Source organism: Oncorhynchus gorbuscha, linkage group LG03 (genome assembly GCF_021184085.1).
Source record: "Oncorhynchus gorbuscha isolate QuinsamMale2020 ecotype Even-year linkage group LG03, OgorEven_v1.0, whole genome shotgun sequence".
Classification (NCBI taxonomy): domain Eukaryota; kingdom Metazoa; phylum Chordata; class Actinopteri; order Salmoniformes; family Salmonidae; genus Oncorhynchus; species Oncorhynchus gorbuscha.
The window spans coordinates 57,459,454-57,484,893 of record NC_060175.1 but is presented as its reverse complement, the minus strand read 5'-3'; the positions used below and the strand labels follow the sequence as shown (position 1 = coordinate 57,484,893).

The following is a 25,440-nucleotide window of genomic DNA, read 5'->3' as shown; positions in this document are numbered from 1 at the left end:
TAAATACAAGGATTAAAAGTGGAATACCAAGTAGCTAGACACTTTTACAATGATCAAAAAAAGGCAAATGGAATCCAGATCTGAAATACTGGTGTTTATTTGTTGGCACAATTATATTACAATCTTCAGTCTTCTCACTGGTTTTTCACAGTCCCAAATGACAATAGTAAATATTCCAGTGACGTACACTTTGGAGAAAACAAATACTACAAATGTAGGGAAGGTCAAGGGCTTTCACTTAGGGAAATGCACACTCTTACATTTTAGGTAGCCCAAATAGCTTTCTTCACTGAATCCCATGTGATTTTGCTTTATCAATTTGTATATAGCAAGGGCGTATTACCCCTCCTACAGGATGGTCCATTAGAAAAATAATCAAGCTGTTAAGAGTAGTCACTATCCAAATACTGCTGAGAATGCAAGAATCCTCGAGTGGACATTCCCTGACTGAGGCAAAACTGTTTCACATGCGTTGCAGAATACTGCCTGACCACTAGGTGGTGTGATATAGGCAGGTTTTTACATCACTCCGGTGAAGGACCAATGAGGCCTATCTGAGCAGAGGCTGCATTTGAGCCTTTTAAAATGCCTACATCCACTCCTGGCTTTCACTGCGTGCTGTGTGAAATCATCCTAAGGAAGAGAGAAATGCATTTCTTAAAGGACTCAAGCAGGGTATATTTATACAGTACTTACCCCTTTCCTAATGAGAAATATTTAACCCAACTTTCATATTAACATAACTATGTATGAGATGGAAGGAAAGGGGAAAAATAAACCTTATGCTTTAGTCAGTAAGTGTATCTAGCTATAAGTGCTGCTTTAGCTAGTATGTACAAGATATCTTGTCAGGAACACAAGAAAATTGACAAAAGTACAAACAGGTTAAAGAACAAGTGGTCATTCATCGGCTGTTACACATGGATATCCACATTCATTGCCCTCACTTGTGCCCATTTTGAATAGAACCCCTTTACTTTATCAGAGATTTTCCAATTTGATTGATAGCTCGTTATCATATAAAGAAAATGGACTTTAAGGGAGGCTGACCACAAAATTCAATAATAGGCCTGAATCGATTCTGCTTTGTGGTGCTAAGGTGGTATTGGAAAAATTGGTTTCTACTAGACAGTTCCAAGACTTAGCCCCCCACACCTTTCGATGCAGCTCATTTAATGAAGCAATAAGGCCAGAGGGGTGTGGTATATGGCCAATAAACCACGGCTAAGGGCTGTTCTTAAACGCACGACATGCAACGCGGAGTGACTGGACACAGCCCTTAGCCATAGTATATTGGCCATATATCACAAACCGCGAGTTACCTTATTGTGATTATAAACTGGTCACCAATGTAATTAGAGCAGTTAAAAATGTTTTGTTGTACCTGTGGAATAAAATATGGTATAACACAGCTGTCAGCTAATCCGCATTCAGGGCTTGAACCACCTAGTTTATAAAAAAGCAATAAATGGTTCAAAGTAAAATTTCTATTGATATCAGTAATCCACTCACCAATTTAGTTCAACCCGTACATTATAGAATAGACCTTGAGTCTGGGATTGGGGATAACATATACTCGGTGGCCAGTTATTAGGTGCACCCATCTAGTACCGGGTCGGCCTCCCATTGCCTCCAGAACCTGAATTCTTCAGTGCATGTAAACATTGCTCAATTGGTACCAAGGGACCTCACGTGTGCCAGGAAAACATCCCCTACACCATTGCCCCATGCTGCTTATGTAAAATCCTGACTGCCATTAGCATGACTCAACAGGAACCGGGATTCATTTGACCAGGTGATGTTGGTGATTGCGTGCACTGGAGATGCTTGTTTTTAGCTGATAGGAGTGGAACCCGGTGTGGTTGTCTGCCGCATTAGCCCATCCGGTAACTGGATGCCTCCTTTTTTATAACAATAGCAAGCCACGTGACACTGGAGGAGCAAACTATTTTCGGGAATGGAGTGGTGTACCTAATAAACTGACCACTGAGTGTATATAATGTTCATTTTGGAGGGCGAATGATGAGCTACTGCAACAAAGATAGGACAAGAGGTAATACATATGAGTTGGTTCTGTCAGAAGACTAGGATAATGACAAAAGCTCTATGGTAGTGGTCTGGAAACAGCATTCAGCCCAGTGGAAACCCTCAATTTTGTATGTTAACAATTCAACGATGATGGACTTCACTTTATTACACCACAGCCTCTGGTCTTTGTAGAACATCCGAGGCATCACCGCTGCTTATATCATTCATGATAAATGGAGTCTTCACTCTCCCAAGACAAAGCTAGCAACATTTACTTGTTCTTCAGCCTTAACATGTACTGTGTATCAAAGCAACTCGTCAACAAACCTTACAAAGCCAACGCCACCCTTTGTTTAGGGATCGAGTCAACTACAGCCATGGCTGGGCAAAATATAGCCCTCACAAATGCATCAGAGGAACTGTTTTGTCATTTGTACTCACCTTTGATCTATACAGAAATAAACAATTTACAATAAAAACATCTTACATGCTATCTACAGGGCCTCCAGTTTCACAGTATTGAGCCAGCTGCTCCATGCCACATCTAAGGCAAGTATAGCAGGGTGGCTAGAGATTTGCTAGATGTTTAAGAAAAAAATAATAGTATTCAAAGCATTTTTACATGTTAAAAACAAGGTCTCAAACTGTACAAGGCTTGTTTGTTTGTTCTGCATCTAGCCAAAGACAGCATTTTAGATTCAATTACTTTCAATATCAAGCAGGTGTTTGTTTTGGGGATGCAGATTCAATACTAAAAAGGGTAAAACATTTTTTACTGACCCCCCCCCCCAAAAAAAATATATGGCTTCTAGTTCTTGTTTAAGTGAAAAATAAAATGTTATGAATGCAATGTAAACATCTGATATAAAACAGAGGTTAAAGTAAGGGGTGAGAATCTGAAAATTGGATAAAAAAGGTGGTGTGTGTTGGGTGAAGGCAATTGTCAGTCCATGGATGGCACAAAATAAATGGAGGAAGACTGCAGTTGTTCACACCATGCCATTATAAATGATAAACTATTACATTTTGGTCGGTGGGGGGGGGGGGGGGGAGAACCACTACTAACAGACTACTAGACCGTTAAGTAGGTAAAGACACTGGAGAAAGAAAGGGTCTCTGTCTATTGGGTAAAACACCAGGGTAAACTCTCAATGCTAACTCACCAAAATGGGGACTGTGCTACATATTTAGTTGAGTAGACATTCTTTCTATAGATTATTTTCAGCCTAAAAGTGAATATTGAAATGGCTAGCTAGCTTCCAGACAAAAGGAAAATGTATAGGCTACTTGAAGAATCGGGTCAAATGGGGAAAAGGGCCTCGTCTTTCTGATGAAACCTGCAAGATATTAATACCAAGAACCACAATGCGGAGCTAAATGAGAATTCAAAAGAACTTAGTTACCACCAAAGACTACCTCTGCTGCACAATCTGTATCAGGTGACCCCAATGTGCAAAACATAGCCAGCGCTCATGTAAAACAAGTCACTTCCTACAACGGTCTATTCAGATGCACAGAACATTTCCTATCCTTAACAGAGGGAAAACACGCTCTTGGGCACAATCATACACAGACAATAACCAAAAGAGGAGACATTAAAAAGACCACTGAAAGCATTGCGCTTAAGCACTAAGTATACACTTTTACATCACAACAGTAAAAAGTAGTTCTTGCATTCAATAAACACCACACTAAGGGTGTGGTCAAGGTAGGAGAATGAGGGAGTGAGGGATGCTTCATGAAATTTTCATTAAAACGAAACGAACAAGGGGTCAAAAATTACATTTCCAAATTGTTTCAGAATCTTCACTCAACCCTTGTCAAGTCTGCACCACAATTCTGGCACAAATGAGTTGGCAAGGCAAACCATGTTATGTTGAGACAAAAAAAAAAGTAGTAAGAGGGAGAGTGGTGGCAAGAGCTCCTGGGGTTGTGTTTTAGTTATCTGATACCCGACACGGAGCTCTGGCTGATGTTGTAGGTGGGGGAGAGGTCTCCGCCTATCGTGGCCACCAGGGGCGTCCCGTTGCTGGTCAGGCAACCATCCTTGAGAGGCTCGAAGTATGTGGCCTGCACAGGCTTGTGACACTGCAACACTTGTATTGCATCGTCTATTTTAAACCAATCCCTTTTTCTCCCTGTTAAAAGGGACAAGAACAGACACCATGGTGGCACACGTTTAGAAAGACAGACATGAGAGGCATCTATAACCAGAATTCAAACAATGTAGTATAATCAGATTGAAATGAAAGCCACTCACCAATGTTCACTGAGTCCTCCCAATCCTCCAGGACCTCAGTTACAATAAGAATGTAGACGTAGGTTCTGTGTTTCCTCTCTCGGTTCTGTAAGATAGACAGTTTTGACCTTTATTTATGTTTTCAGAACAAAGTCCATATTTTCTCTCCACTCCCAAACAATCTTTAGCATGCCTAAGCATGTCATAACATAAACTCACCTCAAATATTCCAACTAGGCGACCTAAAGTCCCCTTCACACCTGCCTGTGGAACAACAAAAAACAAAGAAGCGAATCAAAACAAAATCCTATCTAAGGATTAAAAACATAACTCATTCAATCTTAAGAGTCTGTCACTGTGGCAATCAATTCATTAGGTGTGTGTAGCTTGTGTGTTACAATATGTCCTGAAGATGGCATTAGATAAAACATCCTTCACACAACTGTCCTGCTATAAAATGTAATAAAGTGTACACACCAGTACCTCTACCCATCATGGTTCACAGCAAATGGTGTTTTATATACAGTACCGGTCAAAAGTTAACACCTCAATTCCAGGGTTTTTATTTATTTGTACTATGTTCTACTTTGTAGAATAATAGTGAAGACATCAAAACTATGAAATTACACATATGGAATCATGTAGTGAACAAAAGTGTTAAACAAATATCTTATATTTGAGATTCTTCAAAGTAGCCACCCTCTGCCTTGACAGTTTTGCACACTCTTGGCATTACCTCAACCAGCTTCATGAGGTAGTCACCTGGAATACATTTCAATTAACAGCTGTGACAAATAAGTTCATTTCTGGACATTCTTTCTTAATGAGTTGGGGCCAATCAATTGTGTTGTGACAAGGTAGGGGTGGTATACAGAAGACAGCCCTATTTGGTTAAAGCCATTAACACAAGGTCAGTCAATCCAGAAAATTTCAAGAACTTTAAAAGTTATTTAAGTGAAGTCGCAATAACCATCAAGCGTTATGAAACTGGCTCTCATGATAACCACCACAGGAAAGGAAGACCCAGAGTTACCTCTGCTGCAGAGGATAAGTTCATTAGAGTTACCAGCAGCAGAAATTAAAGCCAAAATAAATGCTTCAGGGTTCAAGTAACTGACATATCTCAACAACTGTTCAGAAGAGAATGCATGAATCAGGCCTTCATAAATACAAAATGACACTCACATATCCTACTAGATTTGTGTACAGCTCTTTTGTGCTAGCTAGCTGCATTTTTACAGAGCTAGCTAGCTGCTGGCTAGTTAGCTGCCGTGTGGATAAGTCCAGTATATTCCAGAGCAGTGGTCCAAAGAACTGCAGACTGCCTTGGAAGGCCATGTTTTTCCCTGATGGTTGTGCCAGCAGGTTCAGGTCCCATTGGTAATAGGCTTTGGCTGCTGGTGCGTACTGCTGGCATCCTCTAGTTTCAGTTTCAGCCTATTAATAAACTTGGACTCCATAGTGAATATATACCAGTATGTACCCCAGTATCAATCCCATACCCTTCATGCCTTCAACCAGATCATATGGGGAAGACCAGCACTGGGGTGACTGGAGAATAGGCAGGGTTTGGATAGCGTTGGCAAACCTCAACCACCTCTACTCAAAATGGCCACCCTGTCCATATCATAATGAGAACATGAGTGAAGAACATGGAGAGCCGTAGAGCTGCATTCCATGAGCCGTAGAGCTGCCTCCATCGTGTCAGGTCGTTTAACTGGATGACTGGCTGTGGACACTAATACAAGGTACTATGCATAACCCTTAACCTGCTCCTATGTCTTTCAGTTCAGACCTCACAAACTTCTACAGATGTACCAGAGAGCATCCTGTCAGGCTGTTGTGGTGACCGGCAGTTATGACCACAGTCAAATTCCATGTGACCGTTGAGTCACAGTAATCTCCTCCTATGCGCTCTGTACATGAATGGGGCTGATGTGTTGCTAGTACCCAACTCGCTAACGACCAGTATGTTAAATGTAAAAAACAACAACCTCTAGGCTACCTTTACTCCACACACAGAGATGCGTACAAAGCTCTCCCTCACCCTCTATTTGGCAAATCTGACCATAATTCTATCCTTCTGATTCTTGCTTACAAGCAAAAAATAAAGCAGGAATCACCAGTGACTTGCTCAATACGGAAGTGGTCAGATGACGCAGATGCTAAGCTACAGGACTGTTTTGCTAGCACAGACTGGAATATGTTCTGGGATTCTTCCGATGGCATTCAGGAGTATACCACATCAGCCACTGGCTTCATCAATAAGTGCATTGCTGACGTCGTCCCCACAGTGACCATACGTACACATCCCAACCAGAAGCCATGTATTACAGGCAACATCCACACTGAGCTAATGGGTAGAGCTGTCTCTTTCAAGGAGCAGGACTCTAACCCGGACGCTTATAAGAAATCCCGCTATGCCCGCCGAAGAACCATCAAACAGGCAAAGCATCAATACAGGACTAAGATGGAGCCGGTGTCGTATGATTCAGACACTTGTTGGATGTGGCAGGGCTTGCAAACTATTACGGACTTACAAAGGGAAGCACAGCCACAATCTGCCCAGTGACACGAGCCAACCAGACGAGCTAAAATATGTCTATGCTCGCATCGAGGCAAGCAACACTGAAACATGCATGATAGCATCAGCTGTTCTGGACAACTGTGTGATCTCTCTCTCCATAGCCGAAGTAAGAGCTTTAAAAGGGTCAACATTCACAAGGCCACAGGGCCAGACGGATTACCAGGACACGTACTAACCCTGTCTGAGTCTGAAATACCAACATGGTTTAAGCAGACCAGCATAGTCCCTGTGCCCAAGAACACTAACGTAACCTGCCTAAAAGACTACCGACCCCTAGCACTCACGTCTGTAGCCATGAAGTGCTTTGAAAGGCTGGTCATGGCTCACATCAACACAATCATCCCATAAAACCTAGACCCACTCCAATTTACATACCGCCCTAACAGATCCACAGATGATGCAATCTCTATTGCACTCCACACTGCCCATTCCCATCTGGACAAAAGGAACACCTATGTGAGAATGCTATTCATTGACTACATCTCAGCGTTCAACACCATAGTGCCCTCAAAGCTCATCAATAAGCTAGACTTGGCACTCCAGTATCGTTTGCCGTGCGGTAGTGGAGAGAACAGTCTATGACTAGGGTGGCTGGAGTCTTGAAATGTTTTGGGCCTTCCTCTGACACAGCCTGGAAGAGAGGTCCTGGATGGCAGAAAGCTTGGCTCCAGTGAAGTACTGGGCCGTACGCACTATACTCTGTAGTGCCTTGCGGTCGGAGGCCGAGCAGTTGCCATACCAGGCGGTGATTCAACCAATCAGGATGCTCTCGATGGTGCAGCTGTAGAACTTTGAGGATCTGAGGACCCATGCCAAATCTTTTCAGTCTCCTGAGGGGTGTGCCCTCTTCACGACTGTCTTGGTGTGTTTTGACCATGATAGTTTGTTGGTGATGTGGACACCAAGAAACTTGAAGTCATAGACTGTTATCTCTGCTTTGCCTGTTTGATGGTTCGTCGGAAGACATAGCGGGATTTCCTATAAGCTTCCAGGTTAGAGACCCACTCCTTGAAAGAGGCAACTCTAGCCTTTAGCTCAGTGCGGATGCTGCCTATTATCCATGGCTTCTGGTCGGGGTATGTACGTACAGTCACTGTGGGGACAACATAATTGATGCACTTATTGATGAAGCCAATGACTGATGTGGTGTACTCCTCAATGCCATCGGAGGAATCCCAGAACATATTCCAGTCTGTGCTAGCAAAACAGTCGTGTAGCTTAGCATCTGCTTCCTCTGACCACTTATTTATTGATCTAGTCACTGGTGCTTCCTGCTCTAATTTTTGCATGTAAGCAGGAATCAGAAGGATAAAATTATGGTCAGATTTGCCAAATGGATGGCGAGATAGAGCTTCCCGTGGGGGGACAGACACACACCGATCCCGTAGAGGTTAAGGTTAGCGATCTAGCCAATGTGTTTCGAGTTTCCACTTACTCCGTGGTGAATTAGCCCCAACAAAATTAGCCTAGGATACCTGTTAGTGCACATAAAAATGTAGGTAAATCCATCTCTATTGACTAAAATAAAATTCTGGAGCCCTATGTTAACAGTAAAATATAAGTGGTTGAGGAGTGTGTCAAATCGTTAGTAGGCAAATGGATGACTGTCCTGCCCACCTTAATAGCCACCTTTCATTGAGGATACTCATGTTTATCTTACCGCAGAAGAGTTTTGAAATCTGCCACACCCCCTTCGAATCAGCTTTTGTTTTCTCAGAGAAAAACCTGCACACATTTAAAATCAATATTCTACTTATTGTTTTATCTATAAAACGTCTTGCACAACTAGCTTAATTTGTTTTGAGCACTTTACACATTTATTTTGGGATCCATCCCTGTAACGTCATTTGCCGAATGACACCCGAGTGGAGAAGGACAGTCTCATTTCAAGCAAGAGCATTTCCACTCTCCTCGCCAACTCTCATTGATTAACTTTGACCTTTTTCAAAAGGAGGCGAGAGAGGACGCAGGTGGTGAGCAAATCTAATTGATGTGGTGACATTGTTTCAAAGAAAGATTCTAGCTTTAATAAAGCACTGTGAATTACTTTAGAACATGATTACTTATTTTTTCTATTGCGTGAAGCTGCAATTTTTGGGGGGGGGTGCGACCAAATCCTAGGCTGGTGCCACCAACTGAAAAAGTTGGTCACCAGGGGAAAATATTAGTCTAGAGCCCTGCATATAGTCTACAGGCTTTCAAAGTGTCCATGCAATCTTGTAAGTAGGCTATGATTTCTGGAACACTTATCTCAGAAAGCTAAGTTATCATATTATTTTCTGGAACCTAAGCCTTAGTTGAAGAGACACTACTTGGCAACAGAGAAACCCTCTTTACCCCCTAGTGGGCAAAAAAAAAAATCTTAAATGAACATATTCAATCATCATGGTTAAAATAGTGATTAGTACAGAATAGGCTTCATTATGTAAACAAACAAAAATTATCTCCATAGAAAGAGGAAACATGTTATTTCCTTCCGAGCATGAGTTGGGCCTGTGGCTTGGTTGTCTGGCCTGCAGCCACAGCATTGTGTAAAGGGCAGTGTTTAATTTCAGTATGCGCCCTTTGGCACTTTTAACACTCCTGTGTAACATGACTCTGGGAGACGAGTCTTGGCTACGTGCTTACTGTGGATGTGCTTTCTCAGTACACATAAACAGAGTATGATCAAGACCAACTGCTCTGCCCAGCAGGGCTCGGGATAAGTGCTAACAGTGAATGTGCTTTGACCAACATCAAAATAACAATGTGTTGAGCTAGTTCTGTGCAATATATCACTTTAATTCAAATGTATGTTTTTCAAATGTATGTTTTATGTGATATTTCAAACGCCTGTATCGCAAGAATCAGGGTTTTGCTATTTTCCGTTTTTATGATGGTATATGTCCGCTTCTTCTTAGGTTTTTGGGCTTGTCTCCTTCACTCCTTCTGTGCTGTGTGAACCTTCCCATTTACACCAGAAATGTGTATATAATGACGAGGTGCTTAGGTCCAAAAGCTTAAGCTTAGGTCCAAAATAAACCTATAGAAACGTAAAGATTTTGGCGAGAGTGAAACCTCTCATGTCGCCTCTTCCTCTGTTTACACACTCACACACACGCCCCTCCCACTGCCACTCACTACAAAGATGAGCAATCACTTCTTCCTTTCTGACAAGCAGTTTCAATTCGCTTTTGCATTTGAGGTTTGGTCCAACATAGTTGGTCATATGGACACTGAAACACATTGAGACATTTTTACTGTGATGGGTTCTGACTCATAAACTTGAAATATTGTTAATTATCAAGTATTCTAAGGCAATGAGGAGTGCCAGACTCTGGTTTCTACACGAGAAGTGAATGGTTATCTGTAGGAGGAATGTATATGGTAGTCAATTAAGCGTGGAATGTAATGAGTAAAGGAAAGGCAATCACATGGTTGCAGTCACTGATAAGGGTGGAGAAATGTGATTTAGTGAGGAATTGGGGCCGAGGTCAGGTCAGGTCACAGTAAGGGAGAAGGAGAAGGTTCATTGCCCGCATCACTTAATTTCCTTAATTTCCTAAATAAAGATTTAATGTTTAGAGGGAAGGAGGATGCTCCACCCAAATTGGGGTATATAAACTACCACTGGTGGAAACACGTCTTTGTCTGAATAAACGTGGTTTGAGCTTTTATAATTGGTCTGTCAGGTTCTAAATAACAGGGTAAAAACGTAACATTTAGAACCTATTACAGGTTCTGTTATTTAGAACCTGTAATAGAGAAGTTAACCTTCCTAACGATACCCTTTTTACAGTACGTCTCAACTGGTCAAATCGCGCACATAGCAGGTAACACTAAAACGGGAGTATCAATGAACATTGTGTCTCCAAAATGATTGCTCAGTTTGTCACGCGTGGCATTGGCGTACAATGTAAAGTCCTGAAATCGCTACATTATCGCTGACTGTTTGAAATGCAGTATATTTGACCTTTAACTGTACAACAAAGGTTATTTAGCAATTCTTTGGCCATATCACCCATCCCTATGTTGAGCTCAATAGCCTTGTTTCCACAAGCTTTATCAAGGTAATCAGCATGGGACCAATAATGGCAGGCCAAATGTGTTATTTTTCAAAGTATGACAATGACAGTAGTCGCAATGGCAAATCTCAGTTTAATATCTGGTTGCCATTCCAGCAAATACCATACTGTAATTGAGTGGTGTGATTTGCAAGAAAAACATTTGATGTTGTCTACCCAAAAAGCCACACTTAAAACAAAGAGACCATTTCTAATATCCATAACCACCTATGAAAAACACCACAAGTTCCCTGAACAGTGTGAGAATGTAGTTTGAATAATAAGCTAAGGTCAATGAAATGAGAGGGAAAGAAACAAACCTCCTCACAGACTTCTCGTGCTGCTGCTACATTGGGCTCCTCTTCTGGCTCCATCCCCCCACCAGGGACAATCCACTTGTCTGGATGACGACTACTACTCACCAACAGCACCTGCAGAAAAAGACAATACAGCATTGAGCACCATCAATCAAATCCAGTGTTTCAGGTTGCTTGAGACAACTTCTCTACTCAGTTGAAAGACAACACCTCAATCCTATTCAAATTACAGGTGACATATCCTCAATAACACATCAAATAAAATGTTATTCTCTTCACATGCTTCATAAACAATAGGTGTAGAGTAACAGTGAAATGCTTACTTACGGGCCTGTCCCAACAATGCAGAGAGTAATAGAAAAGTAATAACACATAAAAGTCTCAAATAAATACACAATGAGTAACGATAACTTGGCTACAGTGCCTTCGGAAAGTATTTAGACTAGGGATGCATGATATATCGGTGAACATCACAGAATCGGCCGATATTAGCTAAAAATGCCAACATCGTTATCAGCCGATGTCTAGTTTAACGCCGATGTGCAAAACCGATGTCAAAGCTGACGTACCTACATTATAAAGGTATGCACACGACGTAATTACGCCATGTAAAATGTTGCGCTAGGAGCGCAACACAGCGTTCCTAGCTTAGCCTACAATGACTGCTGTGTGGATCGAGCAGTCAAGTCGAGCAGTCATTTGAAAGAGTAAGAACTTTTCAGTGAGACAACTCAAAGGCGAAATCCATTAAAGCCAAGATAATGGATTTCATTGCCCTTGACAATCAACCGTTCTCTGTCGTGAGTGATGTTTGCTTTCGCGACTGGTCGAGCACCAGTACACACACTAAGTGCACTATTTTTTAGGTGTTGCCCTACCGCAGTTACACAGTAATAGCGTCACTGATATTAGCTTCACAACATACATACATACATACATACATACATACATACATACATACATACATACATACATACATACATACATACATACATACATACATACATACATACATACATACATACATACATACATACATACATACATACATACATACATACATACATACATACAGAACATACATACATACATACATACAGAACGCCGTTTGGATCTTTGCACATCAAAAAAGATACAGTAGCACTGTCAAAGCAAAAAAGTCTGCAAACAAGCAAACACCAGCCCCGAACGATGTGTTTTCAATATCGCGTTGGTAATAAAGAGTAATTTGTTCGATTTCAACTTCTGGGGTACATAGCTAGCACCAATACAACCAGCCTGAAAACAATGACCAGTAGAAACTGCACTCATTTTTTTTTATTCTTAGCAATGATTTAGGAACCCTTGTGAGTAAGTATTAGCTAGGTTGCCATTTGTTGTTCGCCTATTGAAATTTAACTTAGCTAGCCAGCTACTTAACCCTGTTGCAAAAAGCAAACATTATAAGCAGCCAGCTATCTTCATCTGGTTAGTGAGGCTCGACCGAACCGCGTCGTGTTGAGACGCTAGCCACAATAAGGATTAGGCTCAATAGTGGAATTTGCAGTTTGCCTTCGAAATAAGTGTCATTGACAGTGACGCAAATGAATATAAATATGCCGTACTTTTATTTTGAAGGCTAACCGCAAAGTCCACTGTTGTGGCTAATCCTAATTGTGGCTAGCTTGGTCCGACCACCATTAGTCAAATAAGAACTGTCTAATAAATTTGGGTTATTTTAGATAGCTGGCTAACTATATAGCTACTGAAACAGGTGTCGTTTTGCTATGTTCTTGGGGAAGAACATTGTTTGCATCCATGAGCCAGCTTTTTTTATTTAAATGACCACCACTGTAGGTGCGCGAGACAACTTTACCAGCATCATTGCATACGTATCGATGAATCGTTTTTGACAAATGAAATACGAGTCATAGTGTAATCAATTTGTAATAACTTACTAAACAATTAATGAACGCGTTAAATTATTATGTGACGTGCAATCATATTCAGGTCCTGATTGATCAACAAGCTTATTTGACACATCAAAAAATGTTATTTGACACATCAAATCGTGTTAAATAGTATATGTGACACACAAAGACCCAAACGGCATTCCATAGAAATCCTGGTTGAGAATGAAACGACTGAACAACAAAACAGCACAGCAAGTAAGTGAAAGAAATAGGTTTTGATTATGTTTTACTGGTGATGGGGACATAAGTAAAAGCCAGCAAAATGGCTTTTTGGCCAGTGTGTGTGTGTGTAACCTTTATTTAACTAGGCAAGTCAGTTAAGAGCAAATTCTTAATTACAATGGCGGCCAAACCCGGACGACACTTGGCCAATTGTGAGCCACCCTATGGGACTCAATCACGGCTGGATGTGATACTGCCTGGATTTGAACCATTGACTGTAGTGACACCTCTTGCACTGAGATGCAGTGCCTTAGACCGCTGTGTCCATGTGTGTGTGTGTGTGTGTGTGTGTGTAACTATTTAACTGTACTAGAATGTTTAAAAGGCCGAACAAAATGTAATATCGGTTTCATTTCTTTTGGCAAGGAAAATATATGATATCGGTATCAGCCAAAAATGTCATATCGGTGCATCACTAAATTAGACCCCTTGATTTTTCACATTTTGTTACAATCTACACACAACACCACATAATGACAAAGCAAAAAGAGGTTAATAAATATTTGCAAGTTTATTACAAATAAAAAACAGAAATTACATTTACATAAGTATTCAGATCCGTTACTCAGTACTTTGTTGAAGCACCTTTGGCAACGATTACAGCAAAGTCTTCTTGGATGACTCTACAAGCTTGGCACACCTGAATTTGGAGAGTTTCTCCCAATCTTCTCTGCAGATCATCTCAAGCTCTGTCAGGTTGGATGGGAAGCATTGCTGAACAACAATTTTCAGGTCTCTCCAGAGGTGCTAGATCGGGTTCAAGTCCGGGCTCTGGCTGGGCCACTCAAGGACATTCAGAGACTTGTCCCAAAGCCACTCCATTGTCTTGGCTGTGTGCTCAGGGTCTTTGTCCTGTTGGAAAGTGAACCTTCGCCACAGTCTGAGATCCTGAGCACTCTGGAGCAAGTTTTCATCAAGGATCTCTTTGTACTTTGCCTCGATCCTGCCTAGTCTCCCAGTCCCTGCCGATGAAAAACATCCCCACAGCATGCTGCCACCACCATGCTTCACCATAGGGATGGGGCCAGGTTTCCTCCAGACATGATGCTTGGCCTTTAGGCCAAAGAGTTCAATCGTGGTTTCATCAGACCAGAGAATCTTGTATCTCATGGTCTGAGAGTTTAGGTGCCTTTTGGTAAACTCCAAGCGGGCTGTCATGTGCCTTTTACTGAGGAGTGACTTGTCTGGCCACTCTACCATAAATGCCTGATTGGTGGAATGATGCAGTGATGGTTGTCTTCTGGAAGGATCTCCCACCAAACACAGAGGAACTCTGGAGCTCTGTCAGAGTGACTATCGGTTTCTTGGTCACCTCCCTGACCAATGCCCTTCTCTCCCGATTAGTCAGTTTGGCAAGGCGGCCAGCTCTAAGAGGAGTCTTGGTGATTCCAAACTTCTTTCATTTAAGAATGATGGAGGCCACTGTGTTCTTGGGGACTTTCAATGCGCCAGAAATGTTTTGGTACACTTCCCAGATCTGTGCCTCGACACAAGCCTGTCTCAGAGCTCTATGCACAATTCCTTCAACCTCATGGCTTGGTTTTTGCTCTGACATGCACTGTCAACTGTGAGACCTTATATAAACAGATGTGTGCCTTTACAAATCATGCCCAATCAATTTAATTTACCACAGATGGACCCCAATCAAGTTGTAGAAACATCAATAATTATCCATGGAAACAATGCAATTCAGCTCAATTTCAATCTCATAGCAACGGGTCTGAATACGTATGGAAATAAGGTACTTCTGTTTAATAAGTTTATACATTTGCAAAAATGTCTAAAACATTTCGCTTTGTAGGGTGGTGTGTAGATTGCTGAGGATTTTTCTTAATCCATTTTAGAATAAGGCTATAATGTAACAAAATGTGGAAAAAGTCAATGGGTCCAAATACTTTGAAGCAACTGTATATACACGGGGTACAAGGTAATGGAGCTTGATATGTACATACAGTGCCTTCAAAGCATTCACACCACTTGACTTTTTCAACTTTGTTGTGTTTCAAAGTGGGATTAAAATAGATTTTTCATTTTTTTGTCATCGATCTACACAAAATACTACGTCAAAGTTTTTTAAATTATATATATATATATATATATATATATATATATACACAGTGCCTTGCGAAAGTATTCAGCCCCCTTGAACTTTGCGACCCCTTTTGCCACATTTCAGGCTTCAAACAAAGATATAAAACTGTATTTTTTTGTTAAGAATCAACAACAAGTGGGACACAATCATGAAGTGGAATGACATTTATTGGAGATTTCAAACTTTTTTTAACAAATCAAAAACTGAAAAATTGGGCGTGCAAAATTATTCAGCCCCTTTACTTTCAGTGCAGCAAACTCTCTCCAGACTCTCTCCAGAAGTTCAGTGAGGATCTCTGAATGATCCAATGTTGACCTAAATGACTAATGATGATAAATACAATCCACCTGTGTGTAATCAAGTCTCTGTATAAATGCACCTGCACTGTGATAGTCTCAGAGGTCCGTTAAAAGCGCAGAGAGCATCATGAAGAACAAGGAACACACCAGGCAGGTCCGGGATACTGTTGTGAAGAAGTTTAAAGCCGGATTTGGATACAAAAAGATTTCCCAAGCTTTAAACATCCCAAGGAGCACTGTGCAATCGATAATATTGAAATGGAAGGAGTATCAGACCACTGAAAATCTACCAAGACCTGGCCGTCCCTCTAAACTTTCAGCTCATACAAGGAGAAGACTGATCAGAGATGCAGCCAAGAGGCCCATGATCACTCTGGATGAACTGCAGAGACAGCTGAGGTGGGAGACTCTGTCCAACAATCAGTCGTATATTGCACAAATCTGGCCTTTATGGAAGAGTGGCAAGAAGAATGCCATTTCTTAAAGATATCCATAAAAAGTGTCGTTTAAAGTTTGCCACAAGCCACCTGTGGAGACACACCAAACATGTGGAAGAAGGTGCTCTGGTCAGATGAAACCAAAATTGAACTTTTTGGCAACAATGCAAAACATTATGTTTGGCGTAAAAGCAACACAGCTCATCACCCTGAACACACCATCCCCATTGTCAAACATGGTGGTGGCAGCATCATGGTTTGGGCCTGCTTTTCTTCAGCAGGGACAGGGAAGATGGTTAAAATTGATGGGAAGATGGATGGAGCCAAATATAGGACCATTCTGGAAGAAAACCTGATGGAGTCTGCAAAAGACCTGCGACTGGGACAGAGATTTGTCTTCCATCAAGACAATGATCCAAAACATAAAGCAAAATCTACAATGGAATGGTTCAAAAATAAACATATCCAGGTGTTAGAATGGCCAAGTCAAAGTCCAGACCTGAATCCAATCGAGAATCTGTGGAAAGAACTGAAAACTGCTGTTCACATATGCTCTCCATCCAACCTCACTGAGCTCGAGCTGTTTTGCAAGGAGGAATGGGATAAAATTTCAGTCTCTCGATGTGCAAAACTGATAGACATACCCCAAGTGAACCAGGCGAGGCAGTCATTTGAGAAACCCAAGGCTGTTGAGTCCGCCGATAAGAATGTGGTGATTGACAGAGTCAGGTCGATGAATACAACTGCACGGTATTGTCTTTTATCGATGGCGGTTATGATGTCATTTAGGACCTTGAGCGTGGCTGAGGTGCACCCATGACTAGCTCGGAAACCAGATTGCATAGCGGAGAAGGTACGGTGGGATTCGAAATGGTCGGTGATCTGTTTGTTAACTTGGCTTTCGTTGACCTTAGATAGACAGGGTAGGATAGATATAGGTCTCAAACAGTTTGGGTCTAGAGTGTCTCCCCTTTTGAAAAGGGGGATGACCGAGGCAGCTTTCCAATCTTTGGGGATCTCAGACGTTACGAAAGAGAAGTTGAAAAGGCTAGTAATAGGGGTTGCAACAATTACGGCGGAAAATTTTAGAAAGACAGGGTCCAGATTGTCTAGCCCAGCTGATTTGTAGGGGTCCAGATTTTGCAACTCTTTCAGAACATCAGCTATCTGGATTTGGGTGAAGGAGAAATGGGGAGGCTTGGGAAAGTTGATGTGGGGGGTGCAGGGCTGTTGACCGGGGTAGGGGTAGCCAGGTGAAAAAGCATGGCCAGCCATAGAAAAATGCTTCTTGAAATTATCAATTATTGTGGATTTATCAGTGGTGACAGTGTTTCCTAGTCTCAGTGCAATGGGCAGCTGGGAGGAGGTGCTCTTATTATCCATGGACTTTACAGTGTCCCAGAAGTTTTTGGAGTTTGTGCTACAGGATGCAAATTTTTGTTGGAAAATGCTAGCCTTTGCTTTCCTAACTGCCTGTGTATATTGGTTCCTAACTTCCCTGAAAAGTTGCATATCGCGGGGGCTATTCGACACTAATGCAGTATGCCACAGGATGTTTTTGTGCTGGTCAAGGGCAGTCAGGTCTGGAGTGAACCATGGGCTAGATCTGTTCCCGGTTCTACATTTGTTGAATGGGGCATGCTTATTTAAGATGGTTAGGGAAGCACTTTTAAAGAATAACCAGGCACCCTCTACTGACAGAATGAGGTCAATATCCTTTCAGGAAACCCAGGCCAGGTCGATTAAAAAGGCCCGCTCGCTGAAGTGTCTTAGGGAATGTTTGACAGTGATGAGGGGTGGTCGCTTGACCGCATATCCATTAAGGACGCAGGCAATGAGATCCTGGGGCGGCAGGGTAGCCTCGTGGTTAGAGATTTGGACTAGTAATTGAAAGGTTGCAAGTTCGAATCCCCAAGCTGCCGTTCTGAACAAGTTCTGAAAATAGGAATTTGTTTTTAACTGACCTGCCTAGTTAAATAAAGGTAAAATAAAAAATCAAATGAGATCCTGGTTGAAGACAGCAGAGATGTATTTAGAGGGCAGGTTGGCCAGGATGATATCTATGAGGGTGCCCATGTTGACGTATTTGGGGTTGTACCAGGTAGGTTCATTGATAATTTATGTGAGATTGAGGGCATACGATTGTAGGACTGCTGGGGTGTTAAGATTTCCCAGTTTAGGTCACCTAACAGTACGAGCTCTGAAGATAGATGGGGGGCAATCAATTCACATACGGTGTCCAGGGCACGGCTGGGGGCTGAAGGTGGTCTATAACAAGCGGCAACTGTGAGAGACTTGTTTCTGGAAAGGTGGACTTTTAGAAGTAGAAGCTCAAACTGTTTGGGCACAGATCTGCATAGTATGACAGAACTTTGCAACTCTGTCCCCTTTCACAGTTCTATCTTGTCAGAAAATGTTATAGTTAGGGATGGAAATTTCAGGATTTTTGGTGGCCTTCCAAAACCAGGATTCAGACACAGCTAGGACATCTGGGTTGGCTGGGTGTGCTAAAGCAGTGAATAAAGCAAATTTAGGGAGGAGGCTTCTAATGTTAACATGCATGAAACTAAGGCTTTTACGGTTACAGAAGTCAACAAATGAGAGCGCCTGGGGAATGGGAGTGGAGCTAGGCGCTGCAGGGCCTGGATTAACCCCATACATCACCAGAGGAACAGAGGAGGAGTAGGATAAAGGTACAGCCAAAGGCTATAAGAACTGGTCATCTACTGCGTTCGGAACAGATTAAAAGGAGCAGGTTTCTGAGTGCAGAAGAATAGATTCAAGGCATAATGTACAGACAAGGGTATGGTAGGATGTGAATACAGGGGAGTTAAACCTGGGCATTGAGTGACGATGAGAGAGGTTTTGACATTATTGGGTATTGTGTGTAGATCAGGGACACAAAATCTAAACGTAATACATTATAAATTCAGACTTACAACAAAATGTGGAAAAGTCAAGGGGTGTGAATACTTTAAGGCACTGAAACGAGGAATAAAGGATAGATAAACAGTAGAAGCAGCAGATGTGATGAGTCAAAGGTTAGTGCAAAAAATGGTCATGCAGATAGTTAAATAGTTATCCTATTCAGTTCCCGGACTAACTATTTAGCAGTCTTATGACTTGGGGGTAGCTGTTTGGGGTCCTGTTGGTTCATTGGCATCGCTTATAGTGCGGTAGCAGAGAGAACAGGCTGTGACTTGGGTGGCTGGAGACTAGAGGTCGACCGATTATCATTTTTTTCAACGCTGATACTGATTATTGGAGGACCAAAAAAGATGATACCGAATAGTCAGCTATTTTTTTTTAAGTATTTGTAATAATGATAATTACAACAATACTGAAATAATACTTATTTTACCTTAATATAATACATCAATAAAATCAATGTAGCCTCAAGTAAATAATGAAACATGTTCAATTTGGTTTAAATAATGCAAAAACACAGTGTTGGAGAAGTAAGTAAAAGCGCAATATGTGCCATGTAAAAAATGTGAATGTTTAAGTTCCTTGCTCAGAACATGAGAACATATGAAAGCTTGTGGTTCCTTTTAAAACTTTTTAGAGCTAGGGTCCTTTTTTCTCAATTTTCACCTGACTGACATGCCCAAAGTAAACTGCCTGTTGCTCAGGCACTGAAGCCATGATATGCATATAATAGGTACCTTTGGAAAGAAGACACTTTGCAATTTGTAGAAATGTTAAAATAATGTAGGAGACTATAACACAACCAGAATTATTTTTCTTTTGATAGCCCATGCGCTTCCAATGGAACATATAGGGAAATAATTCAAACTAGCTCCCAGTATGCAATTCCTATGGCTTCCACTGGATGCTAGTAGTTTTTGTTCAAGGTTTCAGGCTGGTTTCTTCCAAAACAGGTAAGAAATATGAGTTTTACTACAGGGACACAGACTTGGAAATTTGTGTATGCGCGCGATAAAGACAAGACGCACCTGCTAATGGATGTTCTTATAGGCACTATAGTATTGCCAGCCTAATCTCGGGAGTTGATAGGCATAAACAACTCTGTGCTTCAAGCATTGCGAAAAGCTTCTGGCAAACGGAGGAAAGTGCGGTTTGAATGAATGCTTATGAGCCTGCTGCTGCCTATCACCACTCAGTCAGACTGCTCTATCAAATCATAGACTTAATTACAATAAACACACAGAAATACGAGCCTTAGGTTATTAATATGGTCAAATCCCATAACCTTCAATGTTATGTCATAATTATGTAAAATTCTGGCAAATTTATTACAGTCTTTTTTAGGAAGAAACGGTCTTCACACAGTTCGCAATGAGCCAGGCGACCCCAAGCTGCTGCATATACCCCAAATCTGCTTACACTGAACACAAGAGAAGTGACACAGTTTCCGGCACCACATTGATTATATGCAACGCAGGACAAGCTTGTTAAACTAGTAATATCATCAACCATATATAGTTAACTAGTGATTATGTTAAGATTGATTGCTTTTTATAAGATAAGTTTAATGCTAGCTAGCAACTTACCATGGCTCCTTGCTGCCTGCACTCACGTAACAGGTGGTCTCCTCGTGGATTGCAATATAATCGGCGTCCCAAAATGGCGGTTACAGATTGTTATGAAAACTTGAAATCGGCCATTCCGATTAATCGGTCGACCTCTACATCAGACTATTTTCTAGCTAACGTTATATTGAATGGGTAGGTAGCTAGCTAGTTTGATCACAAGCACGGTTAGCTAGTGGTCGGTCGAGTAAAATAACTCGTTGTTAGTCCAACTTCTAGGCAATCTAAGCAAGGCCCATATCTAACTAGCTATCTAGTAAATGTGGCTAACTAACTAGCGCTAGCTCTAATGTCACGAGTTGACATGAGTTGAGCCATTGATAATGCTGCAAAACATTGATTGTCAGTGTTTTATGTTACCATTATCACCAGAACGATATTAACTAGCAGTAGCAATACACACACAAGTATGTAGACAACTCTTCAAATTAGTGGATTTGGCTATTTCAGCCACACCCACTGCTGACAGGTGTATAAAATCAAGCACACAGCCATGCAATCTCCAAATCAAAAATGTTGGCAGTAGGATGGCCTTACTAAAGAGCTTAGTGACTCAACGTGGCATCATCATAGGACACCACCTTTCTTACAAGTCAGTTGATCAAATTTCTGCCTTGTTAGAGCTGCCCCGGTCAACTGTAAGTGTTGTTATTTTGAAGTGGAAACTTCTAGGAGCAACAATGGCTCAGCCGTGAAGTGGTAGGCTACACAAGCGCACAGGACGGGACCGCCAAGTAATGAAGCACATAAAAATAGTATGTTCTCGGTTCAAACACACACTACAGAGTTCCAAACTGCCTCTGGAAGCACAATAACTGTTTGTCGGGAGCTTCATGAAATTAGTTTCCATGGCCGAGCAGCCGCCATGGAAAGAGTTGGCTGGAGTGTCGCAAAGCTCACCGCCATTGGACTCTGGAGCAGTGGAAAAGCATTCTCTGGAGTAATGAAACCACGCTTCACCATGTCAGTTCGAGGGACGAATCTGGGTTTGGTGGATGCCAGGATAACGCTACCTGCCTGAATGCATAGTACCAACTAAGGTTTTGTGGAGGAGGAAAAATGGTCTGTGGCTGTTTCATGGTTCGGGCTAGGCCCCTTAGTTCCAGTGAAGGGAAATCTTAACGCTACATCAGACGGCCTACAGGGAGGAGGTGAGGGCCCTCGGAGTGTGGTGTCAGGAAAATAACCTCACACTCAACGTCAACAAAACTAAGGAGATGATTGTGGACTTCAGGAAACAGCAGAGGGAACACCCCCCTATCCACATCGATGGAACAGTAGTGGAGAGGGTAGCTAGTTTTAAGTTCCTCGGCATACACATCACAGACAAACTGAATTGGTCCACTCACACTGACAGCGTCGTGAAGAAGGCGCAGCAGCGCCTATTCAACCTCAGGAGGCTGAAGAAATTCGGCTTGTCACCAAAAGCACTCACAAACTTCTACAGATGCACAATCGAGAGCATCCTGGCGGGCTGTATCACCGCCTGGTACGGCAACTGCTCCGCCCTCAACCGTAAGGCTCTCCAGAGGGTAGTGAGGACTGCACAACGCATCACCGGGGGCAAACTACCTGCCCTCCAGGACACCTACACCACCCGTTGTTACAGGAAGGCCATAAAGATCATCAAGGACATCAACCACCCGAACCACTGCCTGTTCACCCCGCTATCATCCAGAAGGCGAGGTCAGTACAGGTGCATCAAAGCTGGGACCGAGAGACTGAAAAACAGCTTCTATCTCAAGGCCATCAGACTGTTAAACAGCCACCACTAACACTGAGTGGCTGCTGCCAACACACTGTCATTGACACTGACCCAACTCCAGCCATTTTAATAATGGGAATTGATGGGAAATGATGTAAATATATCACTAGCCACTTTAAACAATGCTACCTTATATAATGTTACTTACCCTACATTATTCATCTCATATGCATATGTATATACTGTACTCTACATCATCGACTGCATCCTTATGTAACACATGTATCACTAGCCACTTTAACTATGCCACTTTGTTTACTTTGTCTACACACTCATCTCATATGTATATACTGTACTCGATACCATCTACTGTATGCTGCTCTGTACCATCACTCATTCATATATCCTTATGTACATGTTCCTTATCCCCTTACACTGTGTATAAGACAGTAGTTTTGGAATTGTTAGTTAGATTACTTGTTGGTTATCACTGCATTGTCGGAACTAGAAGCACAAGCATTTCGCTACACTCGCATTAACATCTGCTAACCATGTGTATGTGACAAATAAAATTTGATTTGATTTACAATGATATTCTAGACAATTCTGTGCTTCCAACTTTGTGGCAATAGTTTGGGGTTCCTGTTTCAGCATGACAATTCCCCCGTGCACAAAGCAAGGTTCATACAGAAATGGTTTGTTAAGATGTGGAAGAACTTAACTGGCCTGCACAGAGCCATAACCTCAACCCCATCGAACACCTTTGGGAGGAATTGGAAAACAAACTTCGAGCCAGGCCCTATCACCCAACATCGTTGCCCAACCTTAGTAATGCTCTAGTGGAAAGCCTTCCCAGAAGAGGGGTGGCAGGTAGCCTAGTGGTTAGAGCGTTGGACTCGTAACCAAGAGGTTGCATGTACAAATCCCTGAGCTGACAAGGTACAAATCTGTCGTTCTGCCCTTGAACACCCCAGTTAACCCACTGTTCCTAGGCCGTCAATGAAAATAAGAACTTGTTCTTAACTGACTTGCCTAGTTAAATAAAGGTAAACAAAAAGCCTTAGTAGCAAAGTCAGAGAACTAAATCCATATTAATGCCAATGATTTTGGAATGAGACGTCCACATACTTTTGTCATGTAGTGCTTGTTAGCGCTCAAGCTAGCTAGCAAGACGATAACGTCTCACTGCTGGCTAGCGCGTTAGCTAGCTAGTAGCCGGTTACCAATATATGTTGTTGCAATAATGTTTGCTGGCTACGCGTTCACTAGCTTGCTACCTAACTTAGGTGACTGTGTCCAGCAGTTACCTAACAATCTAACAAAATAGAATGACGTTAGCTATAATCTTTCTAACTTCAATGTTTGGTTAGCTGCAAGAATAAATAGCATACTGAGTATAGCTGCCAGCTAGCTAAACAGTTAGCTAGCTACCGTTAGCTAACTGAACGTTAATTATCCACCCAGGGTGGTCGCTGATTCAACAAAGCAAACCAAAACCAGTAACAACCAGCCAGTTAGATAGTTAGCTAACGTTAACTAGCTAATTCATCTTCGTAATTAGCAAAGTAATAAAAATGTACCGCGACAAACATCTATCTACCATGTTATCTGTGCTTTCCTGAACTGCGGCCCACCCTACACCCCAGCATCCTTGGCCTCACCTCCTCTTCACTTTCACTCCTAAAGCATAGACAGGCGGCCCGCTTCTTGTAGCCATCCCCATCGTATGTCCGGGTTTGGTTTGACTTGAGCTTCATCATTTCGGGTACCAATGGACCAAAACTGTAATTCAAACACTGGGAAAGACGCTGTCTTCGACGCAAAGTCCTCCTTTGAGGAACCCCGGCGTTTTCTTATGAGAAATAACTTCTTCTTCGCTTCATTTTCATAAGCATAAGCACATCCCCAGCACGGTCGCCATTATGAAGATAACTGCGTAAACAACGTAACATGGCATATCTTAACGATGGTGGCATTAGGATATTACGTATCTTGTTTTGAGGAATACAATATTGAATGCCAAAAAAACAAAACGAAGTAGAGAATTTACGCTAATGACGCTAGTTTCTGTTGATATATTTCATGGAGATGCTGGAAGAATTCATCACCTTGACTATCAACAGACCGATATCCTATATTTGGTTGTAATTCATACCAATGACTAAATGGCACGTTAACGCCGAGCTTGTAAAACGAACCACAATAACATATACAACGTGTGTTCACGCGAAACTTCAGACAATATTTAAGCTCACCAGGCAATGGACAGAAACCTGGTAGGTTATTACCTAAGATCAAACAAGTTTTTTTTTTTTTAACATTTGTGGGAAATTTCTATCGGATAGTTATGTCAATTTATGCATATCTAATAATATACTTCAATGTTGCAATACATTTATTAGCCTAAAGTATTATATATTTATTAAATGCTTTACATTATTTGTTTCATTTATGTTTTATGCATCAATTTCATAGTGACGTTATGGACAGCCTGAACAGTATGTGACCACGACCACAATAAAATAGATTAGATAGATGTAATAAAAACCGATTCAAATGTTTTGTAGTGTCTTGCGTGAATTCTGAAAGACAGTGTGAAATATTAACCAGTTTAAACACAAAACTCGGGAAGTATTTTGTACCTTGTGCATAGAAGAACGAAGACGAAGAAACGTCTCCAAGGTGAGGACATTCCCCAAATATTACCCTTTAATATGAAATTAAAGAAATTACTAGAGCCTAATTTTCAATTGTGGATTAGTATTCTAAGGTGAGTTCTAGTTGCTAAAGTTATTATATTTACATACTACTGACTATATTAAATATTGTATAAGTATTTCCCCACCCTCCGTAACGGGCACCATGGAGAATATATGAGTACGGTGTAAGTCAGGCAGCGGTTGGAAGGCAAGCCCATTACATTGAATGATGAGGTAGTGCTGATTGTAAAAAGAAGCTACAGCTAT

The 25,440-nt window shown here is 41.7% G+C and overlaps 1 protein-coding gene across 1 annotated transcript; it reads right to left on the bottom strand.

Annotated features, from left to right (window-relative positions):
* Positions 1–79: 79 nt before the first annotated feature.
* On the bottom strand, positions 80–24,418 carry LOC124031613 (diphosphoinositol polyphosphate phosphohydrolase 1). Its single transcript, XM_046343077.1, has 5 exons — positions 24,136–24,418; positions 11,218–11,328; positions 4,487–4,531; positions 4,289–4,373; positions 80–4,166 (listed from the first exon to the last, which is right to left on the bottom strand). The coding sequence occupies exons 1-5, from the start codon at positions 24,232–24,234 to the stop codon at positions 3,970–3,972; spliced, it is 537 nt and encodes a 178-aa protein (XP_046199033.1). The 5' UTR covers positions 24,235–24,418; the 3' UTR covers positions 80–3,969.
* Positions 24,419–25,440: the final 1,022 nt, after the last annotated feature.

What these genes read in the sequence shown, in the direction of transcription:
- LOC124031613 (XM_046343077.1), bottom strand. Translation starts at nt 24,234, where the DNA reads ATGATGAAGCTCAAGTCAAACCAAACCCGGACATACGATGGGGATGGC. An exon ending in GGAGTGAAAGTGAAGAGGAG is followed by an intron (nt 11,329 to 24,135) that starts GTGAGGCCAAGG and finishes CTTTTTCTGCAG; the next exon opens with GTGCTGTTGGTGAGTAGTAG. An exon ending in GCCTAGTTGGAATATTTGAG is followed by an intron (nt 4,374 to 4,486) that starts GTGAGTTTATGT and finishes TCTATCTTACAG; the next exon opens with AACCGAGAGAGGAAACACAG.